Here is a 14,257-nt window from a genome sequence, read left to right as displayed (position 1 = left end):
GAAGCGGCGCGCACTTCCCTTCGCGCGGCGGCGGCGCCATGGAGGCGGCGGGGGCCGAGCGGCGGCGGGAGAGGCGGCGGCGGGCGGGAGTGAAGGCCGAGAAGCGGAGCCCGCGGCGCTCCGGCTCCCGCTCCGCGCGGGGCAGCCAGTCGCCGCCGGCCGAGGAGCGGCGGGGCCCGGCCGGGCCGCACCGGGGCGGCCGTGGCAGGAGCAGCAGGTAGGGCCGCCCCGGCGGCGCCGCGCCTGGGCCTCAGTCTCCCGCCTTGCTCCCGTTCTCTCACCCCCCTCTCCCTGTCTTTAAAGATCGCCCAAAAGGAAGGAGAAGACGTCGGGCGGGAGAAGCAAGTCCCCTCGGAGCAGGAGGAGCCGGAGCCCCCATCACGTCGTAGTCAAAGTCAAGCAGGTAAATCGCCTCGGTGTTACCGTGAGGGCCTGGTCCCGCCCGCGGGTCCGTGTGGCCGGCGCTCCCGGGGAAGCGCTGCTAGGGCCCCGTGCACTGCACTGCTTCACAGAGAGACTGCTCCTGCAAAATTCGCCCGTGGAAGGTACGATAAATAACTCCTGACTTACTTTTCTCTTAGTTGTTGTAATGTGTAATTTTAAGAAAAAAAAAGTTTTAGTGGTTAATATCTATCACTATCTGGCCTAAGCAATTGAGTGTTTGCATGGGTTTGTTGTGAATCCAGTCTTTGTCACTTGTGTAGGCTGTTCCTGCAAGCTGCTTCCTGTGCTCAGACTACTCTTGATATCTGGAAGTCAAGTACAAGCCTTGTTAGCTTTCAACTGTCTCTTTTAGCATCTTATTTTGTGGAAGAATGACATGTCTCTCTATTTTCTCAATTTCTGTAACTCATTGTAATAGTAGGAATCCAAATAGTTCAGCAAGGAAACAGTTTTCTGCTACTTTGTGTTAGATCAATACACAAGGTATCTGAGTCCTTGTTTTTCACATGTTAGACTGTGATTTTGTTTTTCTTTAAAGTAGATTCCCTGCTCTTTCATTCTAATTCTAAGTAGATTACTATAAGATGTTATTCATTACAGGAACGAGATGATCATCCTCATAGAGGAAATGAGGAACGAAAGCAGAGAAACCCATCAGAACAAGAACACAGGCGAGACAGAAGTGGTGAGAGAGATAGACACAGAGATCACTCAGACAGAAGGAAAAATCCTAATGAAAGGCCTGGAGGCCGAGGCCATGAGCGAGAAAGGGATGTTCAGAACATCCGTGAGCAGCAAGCAGAGAGGGAATTTTATAACGAGAGAAGACGAGAGCATCGGCAAAGGAATGAAGTGAGTGGTATTAACCAGAATCCAGAACTCGGGCAATCTGATAATAAACCTAAAGATCCTGTAAAAAAAGAAAAGCCAAGTTTTGAACTGTCTGGTGCACTTCTGGAGGATGCCAACACTTTCCGAGGTGTCGTGATTAAGTACAGCGAGCCCCCAGAAGCTCGGATTCCAAAGAAACGATGGCGCCTCTATCCTTTTAAAAACGATGAGTTTCTCCCAGTCATGTACATTCACAGACAGAGCGCTTATCTCCTGGGCAGGCATCGCAGAATAGCAGATATTCCTATCGACCATCCCTCCTGCTCAAAGCAACATGCTGTCTTTCAGTATCGGTAAGTATTCTCTGTGCCTGCTGGTGAAACATGATTATTCAGAGATTTGTAGTTTGTTTGTGTTTTTTGTTTTTGTTTTTTTTAAAGCAGGGTTTAGAAGTACTAGTTTGCTATAAGCATCTTATGTCAGAGATAGCTGGAATTTACATATGGCTGCTGTACATTCTCTTAGCAGTAATCAAAAATACCTGTAACTTCTCCCATTTAACCACAAGCAGTCTTGTTGTAAGACAAATAACGTAGTAGGGTTAAATCCAGAATTGGATATATATATCTGAATTGGAATAAACACTTGCAGGTGTAATTGGCAGTAAAAATATTTCAAGCAGTGTGTGTGTGGTTTTTTTTTTGTTTGTTTGTTTTTTTGCAACAAAAATTGCTGCTATCCTTTTGAAGCAGCAGGGGTTGTATGCTGCTGAAGACAGAGTTGATCTCTTAAGGAACAGCCATCTGTTCTGTTTTATACATTACTGTATTATATCACCATAAGTTTTAGAAGGTGTTGCAGTCTATCAGAATCTCAGTTTCAGAGATTACCAGAATCTCATCCAGAGTCTCTCCTTACTCTCATCATGCTTGCTTAAATTTCTGAAAATACAGAATGTGTTGAAAACTCCATCTGCTTTTGGAGTGGCTGCATAAATGGGAATTTTATGTCTTTCTCTGCTATGATTGAAATAGTGCTTTTTGTTTTACCAGGCTTGTGGAGTACACCCGTGCTGATGGTACAGTTGGCCGCAGAGTAAGGCCTTATATAATTGACCTTGGTTCTGGCAACGGTACTTTTCTAAATAACCAGCGGATTGAACCTCAACGTTACTATGAACTGAAAGAAAAGGATGTGTTGAAATTTGGGTTCAGTAGCAGGGAATATGTTCTTCTCCATGAATCTTCAGATAAATCTGAGGCAAACACAAAGGACGATGACGAGGAGGAGGAGGAGAAGGAGGAAGAGTCTGACAGTTAACAGATCAGGAGGAAATTGGGGGGTAAAAAAAATCTTTCCAGTAGAACGTGCATTGGGATGTAAACATTGGAGCATTGAAGCACCGATGCCTCTTATTGCCTTAAAGTCCTTTTTCTGTTGCTGGTCTGTTCTTGTAGCTTATTTTGGGGACTTACTCATCTTTGATAGTTCTGCTTATCAGGAAATCCAGCTTTTTCTAAGCTAATTTCCCCTGACAAAGAAAAAAGAGCAGCTGGATGTGAAAGCTATGGTGCTGGAAATATTCAGCAGATGTTGAAAGACTATCCTCTTCTAGTAAATGATGTAAAACACAGTGGGCATATTTAAAGTTATTTTTATGAACTGTTTTGTCATAACCCTTTGAAAATGCTACTTAACTGAAAAATTAGGTAGAAACTAGCCTGATATATTTTCTCTTATTTGGTAGGATTTGCCAAATTTGTATGCCTGTTAAGAAATCTAGACAGGAGAATTTACCAAGTTTCACTACTAAAGAGGCAGAAATGTTGCAAAGCCCCTCTTGTATTTGTATGTTTTGGATAGTTAGTTTGCATTGTAATAACTTTTCAGGGATGGGTATTTTACCAGAATACCTTGTAATTTACAGGTATTATAGTTTTAAATGAAAGGAAATGCTTTTGGGGACTTTAGGTTATGATACTATGGTTTTGGGGGTTGAGGTCTGAGTCAGTATATGCCCAGTATATGTTGAAACTGGATACTGAAATTGTTATTGGATGTTGAGTATCTAGTTCTAAAGCTGAGTCCTTTATTTTTTTGATAACACCGCAGCCCCATAAATAATTTCTCCTTGTTTCTATTACATGTAGATACCTGTTATGTGATGACATGTTTTCAACAGAGTTTGCACTATTTAAGTTTTCTTTATATAAAAGTTATACTGTCATTTGTTTGAAGTATTCTTGTTTTCTCCTGTAAAAGAAAACACACTTTAGGAGGGGAAAAAAAAATTCTACTTACATTTTTGCATATTTTTGGATGTCTCCTTCCTGCACTTTGCTTTATGATAAAAGAAATGTAACGTTTTTCACTTCGTTTACTAACTTTGCCTGGATGTTTGTTCTGTGGTCACGTATGCTATTCATACATGCTGTGTATATACTTTGTGTATACATATGTTACATATTGTATACACAGACTGAAATGTTTATGGTGTAAATATGGGACATTAATGTAGGGTTTTCAAACAGTAGGTAGAAGAATGTTTTGAATAGGAGGGTCTCATTTATATATACTCTAGGGATTTTTAAATAAAGAATTTGTAAATTTAGCCCTAATTAATTTTAGTTGTAATATTTTTCTAGTGTCCCTCTCTTTTCCCTTTATATTACCTGACAGATGCAATATATTTTTTTGAAAAACTCACAAAGATGAGGGAGAGATGCTGATATTGAAGGTATAAATTATTGCAGTTCTTATGCTCAGCAAAGAGAGGCTCAGCAGTTGAAATGAAGAATTCTTGTTAAATATATCTACAGTAACTCATGGAACTTGTTACTGAAGCATTATCCTTTAGCAAAAGCAGAACAAGGTAGACAGTGACATTTGTTACCTTACAAATGGTTTTACTGTAACTGCCTCAGTGGCAGATCCTGTGTCTATACACTTGAAAATTGTGTTGCATGTGTTTGCACCATGCGTAATCCAGCACTGAGCACCCCTTCACCCCTCGGACTAGGCAACACCTCTCACTTCTTCCCTGCAGCACCCAAAGGCATCAGTTTCTGGTGCTCCTGTGTCTCTTGTACTATAGTGCATGTTATCAAAGTACTTGTATTTGGGTTTTAAGGACACCAAAGAAATTCAGAAAAAGATTGTGTGATTTGTACGCTTCAGATGCTGTGAGTTTGGAGGGGTGGGTGGAGCAGGCTTGTACCACACCTCTTTGCTCAGACCTCTGTGAACCCGAGTCTGCCCTCGGTTGCTCAGTGCGGTGTTTGGGTCACATGCTCTTGAATGCAGACACGTTCACCTGAGAAGTAAGAAATACCTGTGTGGTTTAAGCCAAATCTGATCAGTATCACAAAAGGGGCAAACTAGCGCCAAGAGTCCCATTTATTTCACAGCATGTAAGCAACACAATTTAGACTAACCTAACTAACAGAGGCTTGAACCTAGCTTAAAAAAAAAAAGTTTGATCAAATTAGACAAAAAAGCATGTTAAGTGTGTGGAGCTATTCCAGTAAATGTTAAAATGACCTGTTTTCAATGGGTTATTTTTTCACAAAGGGGAGGCACAGAGCTGAAATGTGTATAGCTGTGATGTAAAGGGGTGACAAAACACTGTCTTACCCAAATGAGACTTTCAGATTTGTTCAATTTTTGTACACTTCCTAGCAGTGTTGCTGAACTGTGACTCTCTTAGGAAATGGTCTTAGCTAGTTTCAAGCTGTTTCCTGTTCAGTCCTTGAGCTGGAAAAAATGGAAGTGACTACTACAATGTACTGTACCTATGTTGTGAATTAATCATTTCAAACCTGGTTATGTATAATAGCACAATTATGATCTTGATTTTGCTGTACCATTTTTATTATTTGTCTGATACTAGGGAAAACAGACTGCTTCTGGTGGAATTCAAAGACCTGTGGTATGCCAGCACCGAGTGGGGATGAAGACCAAAGTACCCTCTTCTAGAAATGATGCAACACACAAACTAAGGGCCTCACGGTTTATTGCCCCACTTTCAGTGTAACGTCTCCTGGTATTAGGTCCTGAAGATGCTCGAGTTCTCGCCCTGCCTGCGCTTCAGCATGCGTGCGCAGTAACGGTTATCGAGGAACGCGCGGGCACCAGGCTGGGGCCTCCTCGTAGACCAAGCGGGAAGATTTGAGAGTCACTTCTGCGCTTCCTCTCGGCCCTGCTTTGACCTGTGAACTAGCCTCGTCCTAGCCGGGGCCTTTGTAACTGCCGATGCCATTGATGTCCTGCTTCAAACGAGTCTCCAGTTGCTGTAGTTAAAGTATCGGTTCATGTATTATATGTCTAATTTTCACTGAATGAATCAACTCTTTTCTCTTTGGGACCTGCCTCGAGGTTGTTCACGCCGCTTTGCTCGGCAGTACCGCTGTTTCTGTTCTGTGATTTTCCTTTCCCCGGGATCCGCGTTTTGCCGTGCGTCCCGCGCGGGGCGGCACCCCCGGCAGCGGGGGGGAAACGTGCGAACCCGCTTTGACAGGATTTTACAGCGGGGGCCGGGGGGGGGGGGGGGGGAACGGGGCCGGGGCCGGGCAGGGCGGCGGGGCGGTGTTGTGGGCCGGCCCCGTCCGCTGCGGGCCGCGCGGGCGCGGGGACGCTGTTCCGGGTCGCACCGGGCCGCGCGCGGGCGGGGGGGGCGGTGTTGAGGGCCGGCCCGGGCCGGTCCGTTCCCTTCCGGGCCGTTCCGGGCAGCGCGGGCGCGGGGGCGGCGTTCCGGGCCGTTCCGTTCCGGGCCGCGGGGGGCGGTGTTCCGGGACGTACCGGTCCGGGCCGTTCCGTGCAGTTCCGGTCCGGTCCGGGCGGCGCGGAGCGGGCGCGGGGGCCGCGTTCCGTTCAGTTCCGGGCCGTTCCGGGCCGCGCGGGCGGTGCCGCTGTCGGTGCCGGTGCCGGTGCCGGTGCCGGCGCCGCGGGCCGGGCCTCAGCGCTGCCCCCGGCGGCCCGGTCCGGCAGCGCAGCCGCCGCCCGCCCTGCGCAGGCCGCCGCCGCCATGGCCGCGCTGCACGCCAAGGCCGGCGGCCCCCCGCAGATCCCCGACACCCGCCGCGAGCTCGCCGAGCTGGTGAAGCGCAAGCAGGAGCTGGCGGTGAGCGGCGCCGCCGGGCTGGGCCGGGCCGGGCCGGGCCGGGCCGGGCCGGGCCGGGCCGGGCCGGGCCGGGGGGGGCGGCGGCGGCGGCGGGGGGAGGCGGCGGCAGGGCCGGGCCCGCTCCATGCTCCGTGCTTGTGCCCGCAGGAGACGCTGGCCAACCTGGAGCGGCAGATCTACGCCTTCGAGGGCAGCTACCTGGAGGACACGCAGATGTACGGGAACATCATCCGCGGCTGGGACCGCTACCTCACCAACCAGAAGTGAGTGCCCGGCCCGGCCCGGCCCAGCCGTCCGTCCGCCCGCCACGGCTGCCCACCTGCCGGGCCCTGCCATGCCGCTGCTGCACTCTCTCTTTCAGAAACTCCAACAGCAAAAACGACCGGAGGAACCGCAAGTTCAAGGAGGCTGAGCGGCTCTTCAGCAAGTCCTCGGTCACCTCGGCCGCGGTGAGTGCTGCGCTGCGGGTCCCTGTGCACCCACCACCTCCGGCAGCCTCAATGACCCAGAGGGAAATCGCCCTGCTGTGCTGCCCCGAGGGAACCTCCCCTGTCTCACCAGCCCCAGGGGAATCGCCCGGCCTTGCTGCCCTGAGGGAGCTCCCTAGTCTCACCAGCCCCAAGGCAGGAATCGCCCAGCCTCGCTGCCCCAAGCTGCCTGGCGTTTGCTCAGCTTGGCGGTGGCTCAACTGGGAGCAAAGCCCAGCGGGGCCGTTCCCGTCCCCACACTTAATACCAGGGTGATCTCTGTACTGTAGGAGGTATCGTGGTGGATGCTGCGGCTGCTGCAGGACCAGTTTCCCATTTAAGCTGCTGTGCACATTTTTATCTTCTCCCTTCCCTAGCATTTTAACTTCCATGTTGCAATCTTTTTCAGAAAACTCTTTCCTAGTGTCTGGAGAGGTGAAAGGTAACCGCAGCCAAGAAACACCCGCACCATATACTTCTGTCACTGCTGTCCACTTTGTCTCTTTCTTTTTGCTCCTAACTCCCATTTTTGTTGCGCCACGTTGGTGCTGGGTTGTAAGTTCTTTGAAGCAAAGGCCTAGTGTGTCTTCCTCTATGAGGTGATTCCCTTTTATTGGATGTTTGAAAACAAGTAAGTGAATTGCTGCTTTCATTAAATCCCTTTTGATTTTCTAGGCGGTCAGTGCATTAGCTGGAGTTCAAGACCAGCTCATTGAGAAGCGTAAGTCACTTCTTCATTCTGCTCTGAACACAACTAATTTGGAAAGAAATAAACTTTTGGATCCGCTGTGTACTTGCCATTCCATTAGCGCACTCACCTTTTGGGGACCAGCATCCGGTCCTCTTAGATGAGCTTCAGAGTACTCCCAACATATGCTCTAGCTATAAAAGTCAAGAAAGGGGTCTTGTGAGAAACATTACAAGTAAGATTGAGCTTCCTTTCTTGAGTAAGCTTTTATCTTTAGTATATATTTCAAGGATTTGAAGCAAGGATATAAAGCATATTTAAATGGATTTGATGCTCTTTGCTTCAACTTCTCTAGACTCTGTCTCCAATGCATTTTTTTGTTTGTATGTCTTTCAGTAAGTTGTGATTATGGGAGAACTTGAGTGCTCCACGTTCAGATACCCTGCAGTCTGTTGCGAGCTCTGTTTACCTCTCTCCTGAGTCAGTCTTGCTCTCACTGTGACTTTGAAACCATTATGTGCTGATCAGAGAGCAGTGCTGGGTTTCCAGTGCTTGGAGCTGAAAACTTTAGTTTTCATAGTTTTTTTTTTGTTTTTTTTTTTTTTTTCCCTAGAGCTTTGAGAATGTTAGCCATTAATGTTCGGATTTTTAAAAAAATATTTTTGTAATTGATATCAAATCAGATGCAATTCTGGTGTGCCTCGGTCACTGAGGAGGTAGCTTGCTATACTTCAGACATATTTTTCAGGTTGTCTTATTTACCTCTGGGTGTCGCATGGCTCAGCATGCCCTTGCTGCCCTATGCACCTTTGCTGGAGGTTGCTCCGTTTGCTCAGGCTCACGGTGGGTTCAGAGATTTGGCCAGGCCTGGGATGTGAGCTGCAGGGAAGTAACCACTATGCTCCTCCGTGTTTGTCGTGCTCTAGGGGAGCCAGGCAGTGGGACAGAAAGTGACACTTCTCCAGACTTCCACAATCAAGAGAATGAGCCTAACCAGGAGGATGCTGAAGAGCTGGATGGATCTGTGCAGGGGGTGAAACCCCAGAAAGCTGCTTCCTCTACTTCCTCTGGCAGCCACCACAGCAGCCACAAAAAAAGGAAGAACAAAAATCGACACAGGTTAGTGGCACCAGCAGCCTTCTTGTCATGCCTTCTGAATGGCTAGTTGTTGAATTGACCTTATTATGTGAAAGGAACTAGTAATTTGCTAGCGTAATGAGCAGCTCAGGCTACCTCTTTGTTGTGGTAATTTCTCTTGTTTTTAAGTTGTATGCATCCTGTAGTATTCATCAGGATCCCATTGCTCCCATTACATCAAGGAGGGGAAGGCATGCTAAAGTAGCTAAAACAAGCTGTCTGCACAGGTAGTAATTCTAGTTCTGATACAGCTAGACTTGTGACTGGGCCTTTTCAATTCTCCTGTCTATCAAGGAGAATAAAACTGTTTTCCCTCCTGTAGCGGAAGATAGTTGCCTAGCTTCCTGTGCTCACTTGTTGGTTTCTGCAGAACTCAGTAACAGAAATATCAGTACTTTCTGTGGTGAAAAAGCAAATCAGAATGTTTGGGGCATTATGGACACCCCCAATATTTTCACCGAGATTTCCACTCCAAACCCTTTCTGTTTGTTGTCCCAAACTGAGTCTCTTTCCCTTTAGCTTATGAGAGTTGCTTTGTGCGTCAGAAACCTTAAGGTAGGCCTGTAAGGCGTGGTGCAGCCTAGCGGGCTGATGGCTGGGGCATCAGAAATAATCTAACTGTTTTACAGTGGCATTTCCCCTGGGCTAGCATAACCTACTTCTTACCTTGTCTCAGCACCCTGCAATAAGAGCTAGCTCAAAAATTCCTAAAGAGTATGATAATGTGCTGTGGGGATGTGCCCTTAGAAACAGAAATACCTGGAAATGTGTGCTTTGGGAAAGAAGAGACAGAGACTTACTTTAGAACTGTGCCTCTCTGGAAATGATTGCTGTAACTGATACCTAAAGATTATTAGAAGTGAAGGAGATCAAAAAAACCAAACATTCCTTCTACCTGGCGCTTGTTGGCTCTGTGTAGGGACAGGGTTCCCTCTCTGAGGGAACTTTCCATACAATTGCAGGAGAGAGAAATGTTTTAAAGAGCAGTGGTAAAAATTCACTAAGATTGCTGGGGAAAAATTCATTTGGGAGATACAGAGGTAGGTAAAGTGCTTGCAAACTGTTTAACTGCCTTTTCTCCTTAATGAGGTTTTGAGTCATTAGCATGTCTTTAATACTTAGATCAGGATTTTCTTCCTACAGTCTTAATTGGGCAATCATCCTAAAATATTGGATGTCCTCTTTGATTCCTCATAAACTAGGAATCCTAAGCAGCTTAAAACTTTTTTTTTTTTTTTTTGCCTGTAGATAATTGGAAGGAAGTTCAGGGGTAACACAAAAAATTACCCCTGTAAGCAAGTTCAGAAAAACAAGCTGTAAAATTGAAGTACAGCAGAAGAAAATTGTTTTTTCAAACAAATTAGAAATTATTCTACTAAATGCTTATATGGACAACAAACAAACCAATCCACTGCAGCTGTGTTACAAATGTTGTAAATAATATACATTCTTTTGCTCCATTACGTAACCCAAACTTTGGCAACAGGAGTTAGGAAGAACCTACCCTACTGAAAGGTTATGTTGCTTTGGGGTTTCTTGTACATTCCTTCCACTGAAGCAGCTGATGCTGGCTACTGTTGGAGACAGAATATTGGACATGAGGAGCCCTGATCTGATCTGGTATGGCAATTATTATCATCATCCTAAGAGATGCATCAGACAAATCTAAATTATGGAAAGGCTTTTGCAATTAATAACTGACTATTCTGTAATGCTTAGCATGGCCAGATAATGAAGGTAACCAAGCTTGTATTTAATAAAAACACTGTTAAAATTGTGATTGCTCTTACTGACTATCCCCTAAATGTCAGCAAAAAAGACCATAGAATTTTTGAGTATATCTAGGTTTAAAAAAAACAGTCTTCATCTACTGAAAGTGTAACTAAAAGTGCTTTAAAATGCTTTGCAGCCTGGAGTGCTCTTTAGAAACAGACCTGTGTGTGTCTGTTCCTTGAATGTCATGTAATGGGGCGGGGGGAAGAAATCTTGGAGGTTCCCTTTATGGCAGTTCTTGTTCAGAAGCTCTTCCATTTGCTTGCATAAAGTTGGGTTCTGCTCACCGAGGCCTGAAGAACTGTAAAGTACTGGGAATGGACACCTTGAAGGTGCACCGACTCTACTTGTAAATAACTTAGGCTTTTCTGCTTGGTACATGACCAAGCAGCAGTGTTGAAACCTGGCTTCAGAGTGGGCAGAACTCTATCTGAATATGCAGTTTTGTTTCTAGTTAAAAGCAGGGAATCAGATGGAAGTTAAGTGTTCTTGTTGAAGTCATCCTCAGTTCCCTCTGGGACTGCAGAAGGGCCAAGATGATTATTTTCTATGTGTTCAGCTACTTTAATGGCCAAAAATTTCAGGAGGAAACACTACTGCTTCCTCTTAGAAATTCAGTGCTGAAAAGCTACTGAGTTACAGGCGTTTTGATGATGATAAGTCCTTTCCAACAAATACAGTGGTTAGCTTTCAGGAAGAACTCTTTCTAAAGACAGTGCTGTGGAATCAGTGTGAATGCTAAGACAACCTGTGGGAATGTAACCAAACTGTAATTAGATTCAGCCAATTCACCATGTTATCTTTTTCACTTTCTAAACGAAGCGAGTGAAAGAGAATGTGTGTGTGTGTGTGTGTGTGTGTGTGTGCGCACGTTATGAGAATATTTGAATGCATAGTTAGCCACATAGTTTTATGGTTGTCTCCACCTATCTGCCTGAACAAGCTTTGCTTTGCCATAATAATCTAGACAAAGCCACTACTTTCTGACCACCCATTTGTTTGTTTTTGCAAGCAAATCATTTTTTTTTCCTCTGCCTGTGAGCTAGTGTGCACTTTCAAGTACTTGATAACTTCCTTTTTCTGCACATAAAATTCCCTCCATAAAACCACTCTGCCTCTGTCTTAACACCTTTTTTTTTTTTTTTCTCGGAAATCAAATTGGGGAGGGGGACTCTGGATTGCCAAATCTGGAGTGCTTTTTGTGCCCAATTCTGGTTAAGATATTTTAAGAACTTTATGGCATTTGAACACTGGCTTTATTTTTATTTTTATTTTTTTTAGTAATCTCGCTAGGGTGGCTAATCAACTAATTTATTTAATTCATTAGTATATTAATTTCTATTGCTTTCTTCCTTTCAAATGCTGCCCCTCAGCCCGTCTGGCATGTTTGATTATGACTTTGAGTAAGTTTGACTTGAATTAGTACTTGTGCTGTGTTGTTAGTGTGTAGACACCAATGTGCCTTTTGAGACCTTTCTAACCCATAGTTTATCTGTTTAATTGTAGGTATGTATATTAGGTTAGGCTGGGAAGTTTTTTTTAAAAACAGAAAAGCGTGATGGAGGTAACATTTTATTTAATAACTTTAGCAAAATTAAATTAACTTCACTCTTCTTTACCTCTCTATTCCATTTTTAAATAGATAAACTTTTTAACTTAAAAACTTAGTTAAATTTTGATTCTTCTGGCTTTGCTTCATAAGGAGATTAGTGTAGATTTGGATATTTCCTTCTGGAAAAATGTAATAAACTCAGTACACTTGACTTCTATAATCCCTGTCAGCTCAAACTCCTATCTCTATTCCAAGTAAATAACCGTTACCACTATGTCTGAATAACTACCTATGGCATAGTTACACATCTAATAAATTAACATAGAGCATGCATATTTAACCTCATTTCTTTATGCTGCGTAACTTCCCTGTGATTTTATTATGAACCTTTGTTAACTCTTTTTTTTTGAGTGGGCGGAATATGCATTTTGGCAAAGAATAAAGAAAAGAATCCACTCTCTTTCTCCTTGCTGCTCCTTGTCCAGTAATACTGGGACAGTGATTTGGCTCAGCTGAATTGAGAATGTGGATTGAATTAACCAAATAGTCTTTGTTGTAGCCTGTGCCATATGCAGTAGCTGGTTCTTTGAACTCCGGTGTTGGTTTAATGTATTGAAATGGACATTTCTCTTATCTTTCCAACCACAGGATTGATCTCAAGTTAAACAAAAAGCCAAGAGCCGTAAGTATCAGTGCTCTGTCATTGTTTTCATTGCTCATCCATACACTTGAGTGGCTGACTGACTCCTAATCTTAAAAAGCCTGCTTCTGCTGTAATTTAAGTTCTTATTTTTCATGTTTGAGGAATATCTTGGTATGAAATAAGCATTGGCTTGCGGATTTAACAATAAATAAGCCCAGGTAGGCTTGTTCTGAAGCTAGGTCACAGTTAGAAGACCCCTGCACTTTCTATGAAAAAAGCTGTTTTGTGTTCTTCTGTCTTGTCATGATCTGGAATATTAGAAGTACCTGGTTTTGGATGATGCATTCCTGAGCTAAGGTTTTGAAGGGTCCTTTCTTTAAAATGTTAAGCTACAAGAAAAAAAAAATCTCTTTTCTTTTTTGTCTGCAACTAATGGTATGTAGAAATGAGAGAAGACTGAGAATCCCAGCTCTGCAAGCAGAGTTGGAAGTAGAAGGGTGTTAATGTGTCTGTTCTTTCCTTTCTCTGCAGGACTACTAGACTCATCAGTGCTGAAGCTTCCGGGATTTAGGTCTACGTGAATCCCTACTGAGAAAAATGCCAGTCGACTGAATGAGCGTGATGGCAGCTCTCTGGCCGAGCGTCTGCAGATGGGAGTGGCTCACTCTAAAGAACTCAGTCTTGGACCATGTACTTTGCATCACTTTCAAATCACCTGAGTTGCAGGAAGACTAAGGTGTTGTAGTAGTAGTAGTCTTGGGTTCCTGAGTATTCTGTGCTTCCAGCTCAGTCGGGAATTTCCTACAGTTGGCTGATCTTGCTGCTGACACCCCTGTCATCTGTAATAACCATGGAGAGCTATTTCCTTTTCCACTGGAATTGGGGTATGATTCAGTATGTCCCATCCACGTTGTAAGACTGTTAGTTTACTTTTGATACTGCTATTTAGCTGTGTGGTTTTTGTTTCGTTTTTCTTTTATCCGAAGTGTATAGTTAATAAATTGGCTTTTGGTTTGTTTGTTTTAATCCGTATAGAGAGGAAGGTTCTTCATTTTGTGGAACAACCCATTTGAATTCTTATTCAAGCAGAGAAGAAGGTGGTTAACCCTTTTCTCTAATTTTATTTTAAACAGGAACCCTTTAAAGTTTGTGTAGTGCTTTTAGATACAGGGAAGGCTGAGCTCAAAGCCATCTTGCTCTTTGCTGTCTTTGAGGTTGGGTGGATTCTCTTTTTAATACAAACCTCTGTCATTTGTACATAAACAATAAAAGTTACATCTTTGTCTCTCTTCTCACATTTTGTTCAGTCCAAAAATTTGACTGTTAGTGCTTTTAATTCATCATCTGCTCTGTGAGGGCTTCTGTGGAATTCTTCCACTTTCACATAGTAGCTGCTCCTAGTCTGGCTTGTGATTCTTTGCACCTTTGTTCCTCTGGTAGACGTAACACTGAGTACTTGGAAGGATTGCTAGGCACTAATATCCAACTGTGTTCAGCTAATCCTGCTTCAAGGTAGAACTTGGATGTAAGTCAGTTCTTGCTGATACTGGCAGAATGCCTACAGATAAGAGACAAGCAGTCTCGATTGCCACTGGAAAAGTGC

General features: G+C 44.5%; 2 protein-coding genes across 5 annotated transcripts; both read left to right on the top strand.

Moving 5' to 3' along the window:
• The first annotated feature begins 19 nt into the window (after window positions 1-19).
• On the top strand, window positions 20-5,636 carry SNIP1 (Smad nuclear interacting protein 1). 2 transcript variants are annotated; one of them, XR_010886452.1, is made up of 5 exons: window positions 20-217; window positions 304-403; window positions 1,045-1,628; window positions 2,328-4,012; window positions 5,165-5,636. XR_010886452.1 is itself a non-coding variant. In XM_067311550.1 (5 exons), exons 1-4 carry the CDS (start codon window positions 39-41, stop codon window positions 2,593-2,595), a joined length of 1,131 nt encoding a protein of 376 aa, XP_067167651.1. In that variant the 5' UTR covers window positions 20-38; the 3' UTR covers window positions 2,596-2,617; window positions 5,165-5,636. The 2 variants fall into 2 exon arrangements, 1 of the variants encoding a protein (XP_067167651.1); XM_067311550.1 differs by having other exon boundaries at window positions 2,328-2,617.
• A 448-nt stretch (window positions 5,637-6,084) lies between these two features.
• MEAF6 (MYST/Esa1 associated factor 6) lies at window positions 6,085-13,949 on the top strand. 3 transcript variants are annotated; one of them, XR_010886440.1, is made up of 8 exons: window positions 6,085-6,394; window positions 6,542-6,657; window positions 6,756-6,843; window positions 7,537-7,582; window positions 8,476-8,668; window positions 11,966-12,023; window positions 12,660-12,693; window positions 13,186-13,236. XR_010886440.1 is itself a non-coding variant. In XM_067311445.1 (7 exons), the coding sequence occupies exons 1-7, from the start codon at window positions 6,299-6,301 to the stop codon at window positions 13,192-13,194; spliced, it is 582 nt and encodes a 193-aa protein (XP_067167546.1). In that variant the 5' UTR covers window positions 6,088-6,298; the 3' UTR covers window positions 13,195-13,949. The 3 variants fall into 3 exon arrangements, 2 of the variants coding, with proteins under 2 accessions (XP_067167547.1, XP_067167546.1); XM_067311445.1 differs by lacking the exon at window positions 11,966-12,023 and having other exon boundaries at window positions 6,088-6,394; window positions 13,186-13,949; XM_067311446.1 differs by lacking the exons at window positions 11,966-12,023; window positions 12,660-12,693 and having other exon boundaries at window positions 6,086-6,394; window positions 13,186-13,949.
• The last annotated feature ends 308 nt before the right edge of the window (window positions 13,950-14,257 follow it).

This window comes from Apteryx mantelli, chromosome 27 (assembly GCF_036417845.1).
Source record: "Apteryx mantelli isolate bAptMan1 chromosome 27, bAptMan1.hap1, whole genome shotgun sequence".
Lineage (NCBI taxonomy): Eukaryota > Metazoa > Chordata > Aves > Apterygiformes > Apterygidae > Apteryx > Apteryx mantelli.
This window is presented reverse-complemented; position numbering and strand designations above follow the sequence as displayed.